General features: G+C 35.7%; 1 protein-coding gene across 7 annotated transcripts in view; it reads left to right on the plus strand.

Moving 5' to 3' along the window:
- The window catches only part of HEATR5A (HEAT repeat containing 5A), a 75,773-nt gene that overhangs the window by 47,930 nt on the left and 12,255 nt on the right, over positions 1-15,588 (plus strand). For 4 of the 7 annotated variants that reach the window (XM_064512385.1, XM_064512382.1, XM_064512383.1 and 1 more), the window contains 10 exons: positions 1,253-1,279; positions 3,174-3,312; positions 4,484-4,666; positions 5,482-5,721; positions 6,448-6,629; positions 8,557-8,625; positions 9,054-9,233; positions 11,535-11,769; positions 12,201-12,449; positions 13,727-13,854. In XM_064512385.1, the coding sequence (XP_064368455.1) occupies positions 1,253-1,279; positions 3,174-3,312; positions 4,484-4,666; positions 5,482-5,721; positions 6,448-6,629; positions 8,557-8,625; positions 9,054-9,233; positions 11,535-11,769; positions 12,201-12,449; positions 13,727-13,854 (1,632 nt within the window). The remainder of the gene's footprint in view (positions 1-1,252; positions 1,280-3,173; positions 3,313-4,483; positions 4,667-5,481; positions 5,722-6,447; positions 6,630-8,556; positions 8,626-9,053; positions 9,234-11,534; positions 11,770-12,200; positions 12,450-13,726; positions 13,855-15,588) is intronic. The other 3 variants (XM_064512384.1, XM_064512386.1, XM_064512387.1) reach the window with 3 other exon arrangements.

Here is a 15,588-nt window from a genome sequence, read left to right on the forward strand (position 1 = left end):
GACCAGAGATCTGAAATTTGCTCTTGACTCTATCATTGGCCTGCTGGGTGACCCTCAGCAAGTCATTCTCTCTCACTGGGTTTAAATTTCAGCATGTGGAAAACAAGGTGTGACTGTCCTTTGCACAAGACATCTTGAAGTCTTAGGAGGAAGTACAGTATGAAAGCTAGTTACTAAGTACTGTTAATGTTCACTGCTATGTTCTTTGTTTAAGGCAGGAAAACAGGAAAGGCAAAGAATCTTTGCATCTTGTCGTCTTCTCTCCATACAAACATGAGCGAGATAAAATCTTCAATACGAATGTACAAAAAAATGTTTTTTTTGAGTAACATATGAAGCAACTCCTCTCTCCACCATTTCTCCCAATGGTTTCTTGAGAATTTCTACAGCTTCAAACTTACTTTTAAAATGCTAAAATAGACTTTCTCTCTCTCTCTTTTTATAAATTGAAATGAGGCATGCCAACAAAATTGCTGCAGGCAGCAGTGTGCCACCTCTACCTGTCTTCCAACTCCCTAGAGCATGATTTGGCTCAGGTCCCCAAAGTATTTAGACTCTTCAGTTTGTGACTATGTTAGCACTTAAAAAAAAAGCCTGACTCTCGGGCGCAATGGATAAACAGCTTCATTGGCTCCATTTTTTTCTTTTTTCTTTTTTTCTTTTTTTTTTTTTTGGTGTACATGTGCCTGTCATTATCTAGTTTCCCTTCCTCAGCTTCTTACAGTATTCCTTTTTTGTCAGTTGGGTCTTTTTTCACAAGGTTTTGCATCTAACAGAGTAATGCTTAACCTATCTGTCAATTAAATTCTTGGTTCCAGAGGAACAGAAATCATATGCTTTCATTTGTGTCTAACATTAACTCTAAAGCTAACTTCTGTGAATGCAGACTTCTAAAGAAGTGTGTAAGCTTACAATGTAGTGAATACTCCAATTTTCAGCTGCAAGACATTAAAGACATTTTTGAAAGACAATACCGTATATATTGTCAATAACTACACTAAGCTGTTGTCTTGTTGATACTGTTTATTTTAAATACTAATTTTAGGGGCAGCTGGCTTGCAATTTAAAGGTGCTTGACATTAAATGTACAATAATTGAACTAAGCAAATTAGGTTTTTGGTTTGTTTGAGATAAGATTCTGAATTTTATATACACTGAATTTACATGTAATGGTCTCCTCGTGTCATTGGTATCACTGTTGTATTTATATTTTGGTTTTGTCATGACTGGTTTGTCATTTGTTTTTGTGCAGGAGATCTTGTTGGATAATTCTGTGTTGGTAGGTCCCCATGCCTTGTTAATCCTAAAAACTTCAGCAGTTTGCAGTGGTGTTTTTATTTCATCTTTTATCACTTCCTTTTAACCATTTTTAATGTAAATTCTTTTAAGCATGTCAAGTGACATTCATTTGATTCTCATTCTAACCAGACCCCTCCTAACTTTCTGCGGATGGCACGCATACATATCATCCATGTCCTCAATTAGCCATCATTTTGATTTTAATATGTTCAGTGCAAAAAGGGAACTACTTGTTCATTTAAGTTTGTATGTGATGCTTGCATTTTGTGTTTGTTTCTTGGTCCTGTCCCCTACTTGAAATGTGGGAGAATGAGAGATATGAAAAATGTGTACTGTATCTTGTATTGTCCAGTAGCCTTATTCAGGTCCTCCGGTTTTCCCATATTAAAAATGAGCATGCAACTTATGCACGTCCAACTTGCAGTAGAATGTGTAACCTGCTTGAATAGATGTTACAGTAAAAGCCTCATTGGTTGATTTTAAAGTTTCAGTTGAAGTATCTGGCAGATATACTAATTGAGTCAGGTTTTTTAAAGTATTATGCAGAGAGTATAACTTTGTGTGTATGAAATGTATAATTCTAAGTCTTGCAGATTCACATGCATGTATAAAAATTCAGAAGACACAGCTTAGTTCTGTTAATGTAACAAAGCTGAAATTCTGTATCACTTATTCTTTATGTCCTTAACTTGTTATTTTGAATCTCATTTTGACTAACATATATTGACCTATCACTGACAAATGAGGAGCATGATCTCACTGAAAGTTTTTCCTGCATCAGACACTCAGCGCTATCTTAGTTTGTGATGGTGACAGCTAAGGGTACACAATTAACTAGTTGTAAAGGATAACTTTTTTCAGTTAGATATATCTTTATTTTGGTTGTTTATTCCAAACTGATGATAATCTAAATTAAATTGCATAAATATTGGTGTAGTTATTCTGCTTGGCCCCACAGCTGATTCATTGTATCCGTTGATCCCCTTCAAAATGTACTTAAAATTAAAAGCAAGCCCCCCCCCCCCCAATCAAAAACCTCCACCCTAATAAAGAGCCTTGAGGCTATGATTTTTTTAAAAAAAAGTATTTTTCTTCCTATAATAAGTAATGCATTATCATGTTTTTTTTCAATATAAAAGACAGATCCTGGCCTGGTGATGTTAAAATATGATGATACTATAAACTTTTTTGCTAGAAACTGCTCAGGAGAGCGGACTTGTCTCAGTGTGACATATTCATCAGTAACTCTCTCTTACCTTCTCTAAAACATGATATAGTGTAATCTGTCTGTATAGTACTTTTTGGAAATAATTACAGCAGCATTCCCTTTGCCCTTTCTTACAAGCTTTCTTTCATGCATGGAGTTCAGAATTATTAAAGCCTGGTTGTCTGTCTCACCCTTGATTACATCAGCATTTCCCTAGTTGCATATGATGATGATATGAATATATTTTCATTATAGTTTCATTATAGAATTATAGTTTTCAAAACCATTATATATACCCTGTAGTCAAAGAATAGACTTAATAGTTGTTCACTGAGACCATGATTCAGCTGTCATTGCAGCTAATGGGGGTCTTTCTACTGACATCAGTGGAAGTTGGATTCGGCCTTGGACCAGCCTTGTCATTTGTCTTTGGTGAGAAAATATTAGAAGTACCAATACCATAAAATTGATGATGGTGGTTGCAAAACCTTTCATTTGGGGCTTAAAAATAACAATAATAAAAAAGCTGAGCAAAAATAGCATCAGTTACATGCTTACTGACTTCACAGATTGTTTAATAACTAATTGGTCAAAAAACACCAGCTGTACCAAGTTACTCTCAGAAGGGTTTGTCAGCCATCTTATTCTTTCTGTTTGCATGTTTCAGGTGAATCTCTGTAGCTCTTACTTGTTACTGAGACGTGCAGTGGTAGCTTGTTTGCGTCAACTTGTGCAAAGAGAAGCTGCTGAGGTATCAGAATATGCTGTTGCTTTAGTTAAAGAGAGCCGAGAAGATTTTACTCCAGGTAACATATGGAAATTTTGAGATCCAGGAGTCTGGCACATTGCTAGTGATTTTAAATGTGCTCTACTACGGGTATGAAAATAACTTTGCCGCATTCTTTTTGGAATCTTTACCTCAAAAAGACATTTTCTGTTTCAGTTTTCTATATGATACCAAATTTGGAAGCATCCAAACCTTTTTTAGCAATAAAATGAAGATACTATTATTTTCCTATACTGTAGATAGTAAGAGTCTCTAAATCAGAAAATGTAGATGCAGTTCTGGAGTAACCTAAATCTATTTACCACTAGCTGTTATGGTAACTGCTTCAAAATCCTGGATTTTACATTGCGTGTTCATAATTAATTTTATTTTCCCACATAAATCTCCTCTTAAATTAAAAATCTGTCGCTTGAGGGAAGGTGCACAAAACTTGCTAAAGAAAGTTTCTGTTGACCTCTTTGGAGATTCAGTTAAGGGAAGAGGTCCTGAGGTGGGGTCCCTAGCACTTCTAACTTCCTGAAGTTGTGGGGGTTTTTTGTTTGCTTGTTTTTGGCTATGAGGCCTGAGAATAGTTGCTAGTTCATCCTTGTATGTCCTCTTGTGAGAGGATGGTGGGTGGTAACAAATGATTTCACTTTGAATTTCAGTTCAAGCTCATTCAGAAGTTTTCAGAAAAGATGTTTTATAGCTATTCTGTAAAAATGGTGATTTTAAAAATTGGTAATATTGGGCAAATAAAAATTAGTCATCTTCATTTAACAGACTATTTCTGTGTCTGTTTCTGAGTTATGTTGGAGAATCATTTCAACTTCCCTTTCAAGTTAAAACATTGTTTTAGAATTACCTTATGAGTCAGTGTGAGGAATCAGATGGACAAAGATAGTTTTCTTTCAGGGGCTCAGATGCTATGGCAGTGGTAGTGCTGTAAAATTCAGAGTAGGATTCTTTTTTTTTCTGGCAAAACTTCCTTCCCATTGGTAATATGGCTCTTTAAAAGTTCAAAGCTTGTTTTATACCCAGGTGCTTTAGACATGGCATTAAAGCAATTAGTTTTATCCATTCAAAAGCATTTCAAGGCTATATACTTGTTGTTTACAAGATACTACATGTGCAATCTTTAATGGGGTTTTTTTAGTCATTACTGCAGGTTTGTGATGTACAGCTCTTGGCTCATAGGGTTTTGTTCTTAGCAGATGTTAACATCAGAGAAATAGGCCTGGAGGGGGCATTGCTGGGCTTGCTGGACAAAGAATTGGATCAAAGATTGTGCCAAGATATCAAAGAGACTCTGAGTCATATGCTTACTTCAATGGCAGTTGAAAAGCTCTCTTTTTGGCTGAAGCTGTGTAAAGATGTTCTTGCTGCATCAGCTGGTAAGTGCTAATAGACTCTAATTGAGAAAACAATGAAAGTAAGGCCTGCAACAGTACGATAGGTCAGTGAAGTAATCTTGTTTCTTGAATGTTAGACATTTATGAAGTAAATCACACTCTTCCATATTGAAACATTGGACCCTTTAACTTAGTTCTTTCAGAAGGAATATGACTTTACCCCTTTTGATTGCCTTTTCCTGTTTGAGAAGTTTTTTGTAAACATCTTAATATGTCTTGACTGTTCATATTCTGGTTGATTTATAGGCCTAATGTTGACTTATTTGCATCTCAGAAATGGAAATGCAGAATACATTAGAACTTGTGGGTCCTATGTGAGTACCAGCAAGAAAATTATCCAGACCCTCTCTGCTATTAGTGAGAGGAATGAAGCAGACCTGTTATATCATAATGAATCTCCTGAGCAGGTGGAATTAGTTACTGTGGTGAATACTGTGAGGGGTTTTTATCTTGCTATATAGGAGGAAAATGATTTGAAAAGCTAGTAGCTTCTGTTGTGTCACACTTATATACACAGGCTGATTTTTCTTTCATTGTATTCTTTCTTCTCCATTTACTTTCATGATATTGATCTTGTTTTCCAGCAAGTAGTATCTAAGATATACAGACAGTTTTGCTATGTTTTATTTTTTATTCTAGCAATGATTTTAAGATGCCAAAGCTAAAGGGAGTAATAGTGAGTTGGAGGCTAGAGAGCACTTGAAAGACCTTTTCTTACAAGTCCTTCTGTAGTTTTTTAGTCAGAGTAAAAAAGAATATTATGTTTCTTCATTTTTCTGCCCATGTCTTAAATATAGATTTCAATACAGTAGCTTCAGTAGACACTACTCAAGAAGAGGAGACTGCTAAAGCAGATGATGCATCTATATTAACCTCTACAAGTGATGAGAGGTCCCACCCTTTCAGTAATCCACGTTGGTCTACAAGAGTTTTCGCTGCAGAGTGTGTTTGTAAAATTATCAGCCAGTGTGAAAATGCAGACAGTGCACATTTTGACATAACGTTGGCTCAAGAAAGAAAACAACGTGATTCAAGAGGTATGTGTTAAACACTGAAAGAATTTCACAGAATGCAAAGTATGCTTAAAATAAATGTTGGCATCGTAATGAAATTTCTTCATAAATTCATTTCTTTGCAACCACTGAAACAATCTGATTAGAAGCTTTTACTGATTAAGGTGTAGAGCAATTTTAATTAGCCAAAATATTGGCATATCACTACAGCATTTGCATTCACTTTCCTGGTTGTAATCCTGTGGCATATGCATGGGGAGCCATTGTTTCTGCATGAGCATTGGCAATCAAAAGTGATCACTGGCACCTGCCTACAACAACACAATTTAGTATCTGCGAGTCTGACAAAAAACTCTGTTTTTTTTTCCCCCCTCCATAATTTGCATAATTACCAGTAGAAACACAGTGCCACTTTTCAGTACCTCTCTATGTTCATCTGGAGGGGCTTTTTTCCTCAAAGGTTTTTAGGTTTGGGGGTTTTGTTTTTGTTTTTAGGAAATCTGCCTCATTAATAAAGGTATTTATGCTTTTTTTCTGAATAAGTTTTTACATTCAAAGTGAAAGATGCCTGTATCAACTGATATAGGAGGTACAAGTAAAATCATTGTATGTGTAAACTGCTTTCAGGGCATCTTTCATTTGTGGTAAAATGTAAAATACACATTTGGAAGGTGTTGGGAGCAATAGTATAAAATATATTATGTCTATTTCCAAATTAACAAAATTTTTTTGTTTCTGTTTTCTCTTCAGATGACTTTTTGGTATTGCATTTAGCTGACTTAATACGTATGGCTTTTATGGCTGCCACAGATCACAGCGATCAGCTCCGTCTTTCTGGGCTTCAAACATTGCTAATTGTTGTTCGGAAGTTTGCAGCTGTCCCAGAACCCGAGTTTCCAGGTCATGTAATTCTGGAGCAATATCAAGCCAATGTAAGCACCACTGTTAATAAGTTAGAAAAATTTAAAGTGACAGTTAATCACTAAAAGAAACTTACTTTTTGCAGTAGGTAGTGCTGTTGTTGGGTTTCAGCTAGTTTGTTACTGAAACTGTTATTGATTACTTTCAGACTTAACTTATTAGAAGGCATCTTTTCGGTTAGCCAGTTTTAGACCAAAAGTTTTTGAAGGCTGAGCATTTTTTCCCTCTTCCTTACCTGAATACAGCAAAGAGAAAACAGAACATCATTATTCTTCCTAGAAAGCATTGATTTTAAAATGTGGGAGTATTGCAAGAGCAGTTAGGAACAACAGACGCTTCAAACTCTGCTTAGTAATAAGTAGCTTTTCCACACCACAGTTATCACACTAAGATATCTTGATCAATAAGTAAGCTAGAGAATGCAGAAGCATGGATTCTAGTCACAAGGTCTACTTCAGGGCAAAAAAGGAATCGAGACTTACAGAAAAGTTGTCCTGATCATTTTGCATTCCAGATTGCGCTTGCAATAAACATGACAGGCGGCTGTGTCAGTCCTCATCTGGCTCCCATTCCTCAATTTCTAGCATGGATTGTGTAAGTCGTGTCAGTTTCTCTCATAGAAATGGAGAGAGGTATTGACAGAGAAGACAACCTAGGCAATGAGCGTAAACTGAAATGCAGGAAATTCCACTCGAACATAAGAAAGCACTTTACTGTGAGGGTGTTTGAACACTGGACCTCCACTGCCAGAGAAGTTGTGGAGTTTCCGTCCTTGAAGGTTCCAGACCCTGACTGGACATGGCTCTGAGCAACCTGCTTTAGGTGACCCTGCGGGGGGGGGGGGTTGGACCAGATAATCTCTGGAGGTGCCTCAAAACCCCAGCTGTTCTGTGATTTTGATCTTGCTTTTCCCTTTTGGCATTAGAATTCTATTGTATTGGCATGTCTGTATGAGAGAAGGAAGGTTGCCTTGAGCTAGTCTGGAACTACCAAGCGAAAAAATATACTGTATGTCATTGCTATACAATACCATCAAACAGCTCACAAATAGATCTGATAATTAACTAACACCCCATTCTCCTTCTAACCTTCATTATCCTTAAAGAGTTTTGTCTAATACTAAGATCTTCTCATCAACTATTTCATAGAAGTTAGAGACAATTGCATATCCAGTGCTTTTCTTGTCAAAATTCTTTCTGTAACAATAACGAGAAATAGATGGATATAGGAGAATGCCTTTTCCAGATTTAAATAGTGGTTTCCTCCATAGATCTTGTTTGGAAGTTCCTTAAATGAAGTCTGAGCCTTGGGAAGGTGTTAACAAACTCCACCTGTCATTAAAAGCAAGTCCTTTTCACTGATCTTCATGAACTCATGAGACTCTGAAAATAACATGGTTGAAAGGAAAGTCTGAGCTTACTTAGGAATCAATACCAGGGCCTAGTTAGGAGATTATTTCTTTAAATTATAGAGAACTGATCAGTAGGGGTTTATGCGTTCTTTTTGAGATGAATGGGAATTGTCTTTTCCCCTTCTCTCGCTTTGCAAAGTTGACCAACTTCAGCCATTTGTTTCCTTATAGCTGTATTCTTTATGAGTAAGGAAATGTCACTCATTAGGTATCCTTTAAGTCCTTCATGGTTTTGAACAATGTTTTTGTTTTGAGGGCTACTCATCAAATCAAGACTTCAGGAAGGAAGAGGTTTCTGTTTCAATTTTAGAGTGTGGAAAGAACAGAAATGACTTTGAAGACTCCTCTCAAAGAAAACAATGTCTTCTGTGTAAGCAAAAGAAAATAATCTCATCAAAACAGTCTGACAAAAATGAAACAGGAGGTCTATGCTTTATAAAGGAAAACTGCAACACAGCTTGCTTATGAAAAATAATTATTTAGTTAATTGCTCATTATGTATTAAATGTTTTATGACTTCTCTTTAGGTTGGAGCAGCACTTAGGCCTGCCTTTGCTCCAGAAACGCCCCCTGATGTCACAGCAAAAGCATGTCAGGCAAGTGTTGAAAGTCAGTATTCCTAAGTAGTAGACCCTCTGAAATTTTATTTTTGCTTGGTATGTCACACAATAAAAAGGAAATAATAAATCATCAAGTCTTAAGTCATTAATGCACACAAAATAATGTCACCCATGTTACCTGTATTTGGTAACATCTCAAAGATTTTATACACTTTAAAATCTTTTGAGAAACTTTGTAGCAGTTGATACTTTGGTTGTTAAATATTTATGACATCACTGTAATGATTTTGGCTTTCATCACTTATGCATGCTAAACTGTAATGCCATTTAACATTGGTTATAATCTGAGAGAAACTATGTTTGAGTAGAAATGAAATGTGTTTTACATCATTTTACAGTTGGAGAAAGGAGTATCCAGTGATCTTTGGCAGTTGTTTCTAACTAATCCTGTTTTACAACACTAGGTGTGCAGTGCCTGGATAGCAAGTGGTGTAGTAAGTGACCTTAATGACCTTCGAAGGGTTCACCAGTTGCTAGTATCCTCTTTGGTCAAAGCACAGGCTGGGAAAGAAGCACAAAGTCAACAATATAATGAAAGCACCTCAACTATGGAGATACTGGCTGTGCTTAAGGCTTGGGCAGAGGTTAGTGTAATGCTTGTCTTGATATCTGTTAGGTGAGTGAGAACCTTTCAGACAGAATGGTTTCGGGAAATATGCTCCATTAAATAGTTGTTGGTTTTTTGCTGTGCTTTGGTTCTTCCACACACTGCATGAATGGCAGCCCTAGCAAGGTTAAAAAATAAATGTGATCAATGAGATGCTTTTTAAACTTGACAATGGCACTGCTAGTTAAACTGTTTGCATTATACTATTCACATTTCTTAACATGCTCTACAGATTAAGTGTCCATTTAAAATTGGGAAGGTATAGATAGTTATGGTGATGTTCCACTGAACCTACCCATTTTAAATATTCATTATGTATTGTCATTGTTTATTGGCATTTAATTTCTTACAAGTGAGTTCTTGTAAGTTAACAATGTCAGTTAGTTACTGCATTGACTAACTGGCTTTGTAAAGTCAGCTCACATGAATGCCTGTTTTAATATGTGTAAATGTGAGGTTAGATATTTAAGAGTCAACAACGTCAGTAATGTCCAGATGATGCGTCTTACAAGGCATTGGTAACAACCTTGGTACTGACAGTAGATAACCAGCTAAATATGAGCTAATAATATGAGGACATGAGGTGGTTAATATCTTTTTGTATATAATCAGGAAGATGTTATGAAGAAGAAAGCAGGTGATGTCAGTAGATGGCATTAATGGGAACATTTGTAGAAAAACATAACTTCTGGCTGATATATTTGAAAAAGAATATTGGCAAAATAGGAAAGCGCACAGAAAAAAGCTAGCAAGTAGGAATAAAAATTTTATGAACATGCTGACTTTGAGACATTTAAGTAGATTGGTCTGTCTCATCTATTCAAGAAAAGGTGCCTTGATAAATTTAAAATGCTTATATGGAGTAAATACTTTTAATGATACATGGCTATTAATCCTACCGCTGGACAGAAGCTGAGGCAAAATTCAGACTCTATGTGAGGCACAATTTTAAGAACTGAAGATATGTGGATTGCTCTGATCTATAGTTAAGATCACTAGATATCTTAAAAGCAAAACCATGTAATTTTCTACTGGATCTCAGATATGAAAAGCTATGATAAAGGAAATTAGGTGCAAGCTTTCATGATGTGTAATTTACAAATATTTCACTTAAGTCCTAGGTGGTTCCTCCTGACTTAAGATCTTACACGTTTCTTGTTTCCAGAATTTGAAGGGTTGTATGCTTAAGGATCTTTTTTAAAAGCAACATTACTTTGGGAGAGTGAGCCTCAGTCAAATTTTGTGCAAGTGGAATAAGAACCAAGACAGAAATACTGAGCTGAAATTACTGAGATCACAAAAATTAGTACGTGTAAAGAACACTTGGTTAATATAATCCAGTTTCAGTCTATGATATCCAAATTTATGTCATTTTTCCTTGTTAACTAAAGGCTTGTTTTTGGACACACTTCTTTTTATAATATTTTTAACAAGATTCCAGGAAATGGCTCACTTGACTCTATACAGTTTAACATTTTTACTAGTGACCTGGAAAAAGATACAGAAATCATTATTGCCAGAAAGGGATATTTACAAAGCTAACCTTAGCTTAGTTGAACTGGTCTCCTATGTCTCCTCTATAGTTGAGGAAGAGAGCTTCTCTCCAGGGGCATTGCACAGAGCTAAACTAAGCTGTTGGTCTGAAACATTCCTTAGCCTATTTTTTTCAATTAACGAGGCACCTAGGGAAATTAGCCTTCTCAGACTGAAGTTAACCTTTTGATGATAACACTCAAAGTCTACAGATGATGCAAGATTGTCCTCTTCATTATTTACTGCTAACAGAGAGTAATAACAGACATTTGAGAAGTTGGTTACAATTGTAATATGTGATTTCATTAAAAGGAGCTTAAGGAATGATTTTACAATGGTTTCATGATCACAGGTGTATTAGAATCATCAGGATCATGATTACAGGTATATTATTTGCTAATAGGTTCTTCAGTCCAGTGGCTAAAACTATAGTAAGGTTTGGTGGTTGGGAGCTGAAGCTGGACAAGGAATACATACTTTTTTAAGAGCAAGGAAATTACCTTGAGCTACATTTAAGAATTTTAGTAGGTTTTCCTTTCTTCAAACTCTTGCATCAAGATTAGATGGGTGAGGGAATTCTGAAGGTTTAGAAAATAAGTGCTTGTTTAGCCATGCCTACTTGAAGGAGGAATAAATTCTAGGAAACTATAGGCCTGCTAAACAGGCAGTCATACTTGTGATCACGGTAGCTTTCTAAGTGTCAATGTTTGTGAATCTCTCTCTTTTTCTCCAAATATTTAAACAGGTTTACATAGTTGCAGTTGAAAAGCAAAAAAATCTAAGTGATGCACACAATCACTCTTTGAAAATTGTGAACTCTACAGAAGAAAGCTACAGAGATACAGCGTCTTCAGCCAGTGGACTCCTAGACTTAGTTCAGGCAGATCTTGGAACTCTGAGCAAACTCTGGCTTGCTGCACTTCAGGATTTTGCTCTCTTAACTTTGCCTTCAGAATATGCATCTCAGTTACCAGCTGAAGGTAGGAAGGCAAATGAATTGTATTTTCATGGATCACTTGTAAGTACTTGTCGTAATATCCTATCTGACTTGAGCTAGATCATAGTAAGATGTAAATTACACAGTGAATATGGCACATACTTGTGTACCTATCAAAAGATAGTAACTGCTTTTGAGAACAGATTTCACTGGTAGGAAAATTGTGTTTGTTTGGTTATTTTGCTTGTTGTAGATTATTATGGTTAAAAAAGGAAAAGATAATTGTATTGTATTCTGTCCAAATAAAGTGTCCTCATTAGCCTGAATTTTAATATTGCACACCTTTTAGAAAAAGTCATAAAGTATGATAAACATCATTCCAATAAGAAGATGAATCTCAGTTCTCTAAGAATTAGAAATTATTGTCGTTGAAAATAAATCACATCCTTGAAACTGTTAATTCTCTTCTTATAGGTGGTACATTTTATACAGCAGAGACAATCGAAAATGCCAGACCTCATTACTACAACTCCTGGGCACTAATACTTTATGCTACAGCATTATGGCTTACTAGCACAGGTTTCATCGTTGTTGATCCAGATGAAGGAGTTACTAATCTCTCTAGACCTGTCACCCCAACTACAATGTGTCAAGATTCTTCTTCCAGACCCTTGGTGAAATCTCCTGAGGATGTGAATACTGACAGATTTCATCTTATCTTGGGTTAGTGAGTGCATAATCTGTCTACATGCTGTAAGTCAAAAAGTCATTTTAATAGCTATAAACCTGTTGGCAAGAAATATTTAATTGTTCATGCCTGACTGCATTGTTGAATATTGAATCTATTTGAAAAACATATGGTCAGAAGAATTTTAAGTCCTAATGAGTTGAATTTAGTCCTAATTCTCTAAATTTACACACTGTAGGCACTCCTGGTTATATTTTTTTTCCTTTGGTCTCTCTTTTGTATCCTTGTTTTGTTCTCTCTTTTTGAAATGAATTTATATGACCCAGATGCATATGGCTTCTCTTTTGAATCCCAGAATCTCCTTCTCCCTGTATAGAGCCAGCTTCCCTTTGAACTTTGTTGTGCTCAGTGAAAAGTGGACCTCTGAGACATAAGGCATTTATTTTCCCTGCTTCTTATGCTACTTTGTTAGTGCTTTAAATTTTATATACTTTAAGGGACACATGCCTTCTTTATTCTGCCTCTGAACTTGTTCCACTTGTTTGTTTTTCTCTGTGTACAGAGAAACCTGAAGGACTTTAAACACAGACACTTTCTGTAGTACAGCAGTTTTTTAGTGTATGTTGATTAGTATCCCAAGTCATCACACGTAGTGGAATTACATCTGTATAAACTGGGATGAGATATGGTTCACAGTTTACATGAATTTTCTCTTCAACACCATAGAATATCATTTGAAGAGTCCTGAAACCTCAGAAAGAAGCAATTGTTTTTATCTGATCTAGGGTTTGCAAGCATTAGGTTCATGTAATATATTTTTAGCTGGTGGTCCAGTTGTGGTAAGCATATGGTTAGCTGCAATCTTTTGGATTTTTGTGAAATGAGAAGACAACGCCTCAGCTTTTGAGTTTGTGAGCTATTATTACTTTCCCTGTCATTTCATTCTATTACATAAATCAGTCTGGTTAGGCAAGTCTTCTGCTATGTACTTATTATGAATTGCCACCTATTTGTTGTACCTATAGCTCACTGTTTTACTCAGAAATTGCTTGTGGGTTTTTTTTGATTGTTTGTTTGTTTGGTTTGTTTTTTTGGTAATAGCTGGTTATAATCATGTCTTATACTGCCTAGAAGCAGAAGTCCTTTCATTGTTTTGGTGGAAATAGGGCTCTTGCTCCAAATATTAGCAACAGGAGATCAACTCACTGGTGCAAATGCTATTTCCATGTCTGTTCAACACAGATTACTTAGCTCAATTTACAAAATTACTTTTTAAAATTTAAAAAGTATTTTTTATTTCTGATGTTTACAGGAATTAGCGTGGAATTTCTTTGCTCTCCTCGATCAGATGCAGCAATGGAGAACATTATCGCCTGCTTACGTGCTCTACAAGCACTCTTTGATGTTCCGTGGCCGAGGTCTAAAATAGGTGGTGATCAGGTAACAGTGATCAAAAGCCCCAAACTGAATTTCAGGGATTTGGGAAGAGGCTTCCTGTCTCTTAGACCACTCAAGCCCATAAGGATTTTCACTTGCTGTCCTGCAAGTGACACTGGACAAGTGGCACTGGACAAGACCGGGCCAGTCTTCCCCAAATCACCTTTTCCATTCAACAACTAAACAGCATGCTGCTGTGATAGCTTGTTTAGAGAAAGTGAATGTGATTTATTCTTTGGTAACGAGTGTCATATCTAATTATCAGTTTCTCTCCATCAAAAACAGTCCTGTTTATTATAGAGGAACATTATATGGTCTACTCACGGCATGGAAAGGCTGTCTTAAGTATATTCCATTCTGTTGTCAGTCTGTCTTAAATATAATCTTTGCTTATTTGTAGCATGTGTGCTTTATGCCTGTTATGTATCAAATGAAAACATTTTTGTTTTGTGTATACTTGGTGATATTTGTGAATTTTAGACAGAATGAAAATTCGTTTGAAAAAGGGGCTTAAGTGGATATAAATGAAAACAGAACTAAGACTTTTCTGGCATAACTAAACTCTTCTACTTTCCAATTCCCTATTTAAAACAAGCAATTACTTGAATTTTAGATTCAGAATCATATTTCATATTCAAAGCTGTCTTGCTCTTATTTTCGTTAGTTCTAATCATTCAGAATTTGTAAATGTATTATGTAATTTGTATTATATCTCTATTTAAATAATGTCAGTTTCAGTAATGTTTTAGTTTCATTAATCAAACCATGTTTAATGGAATGTTTACATTTTCTTTTCTTTCTTTTCTTTCTCTTTTTATGGTTAGACTTCAACAGTTCAGAAATTAAATATTATGAGGAAAAGAATGTTGTTGATGCAATCTCTCCTCTTGAAAAACTTGTTGAGAATTATTCAGAAAATTTGGAAACATCATTTGGTGTTCAAATTAAATCTTCAGTGCATGTGAAAGCTTGCTGCCTTTGTGTAACAATAAATAGAATTATTTGGCTTTCAAAATTAGATGAAGGGGAGGAGACTTTCCAACAGAGTGACAGCAAATATACATTTTTTAAAATTACTATTCCACCAAATACAATCAATATAAAAGTCATTTTGTAGCATTGAGTGCTTGCCTATCTGAAAATGAAAAATGCAATAAATATATAAAAAGTGAGGGAATCCTAATAATTTTAAGTTGTTCCTGGGCAAATACATGCAATGAGATAACTTGTTCTAGTATGATAAAGTACACATTTCTGACAGTTCTCTCTCTGTTTTGTATTTAGAGATTTGTTGTCTGAGTATTTCTGAGGATGACCTGTGGACACTGGTCATGAGGCAGGCTATGCAATTATTTTGATGATAGTGGGTAAAGAAGTTGAACTGTGACTCTCAAAAGAAAAAGCAGGAGTGGTCACTTTGAAGTTTCAATGTATATACCTACTGTCTCAAACTTAGGGAGACAGAATTCATCACGTTATGCTCTCTCTGTTTAGTCAGTTAATAGAATATTCGGAAAGTATTAAATCTCTTATGCTTGTTAAAGGCTATCAAGGGAAATGTAAGTACAACAAGCAGCATATGGAAGAAAGCAGAAAGGGGCTTATTTAAAACTTTAAAAGTGGGCAGTTGAATTCAGCATGCTGTATCAATTGAATGTAGGAGTTTATAGGTTGAGGATAGTGAAGGAAAGGGAAGTATGGTGTAGGCAGAGCCGTCAAGGACTTCAAAAGTGAGGT

This window comes from Dromaius novaehollandiae, chromosome 5, assembly GCF_036370855.1.
Source record: "Dromaius novaehollandiae isolate bDroNov1 chromosome 5, bDroNov1.hap1, whole genome shotgun sequence".
NCBI lineage: Eukaryota > Metazoa > Chordata > Aves > Casuariiformes > Dromaiidae > Dromaius > Dromaius novaehollandiae.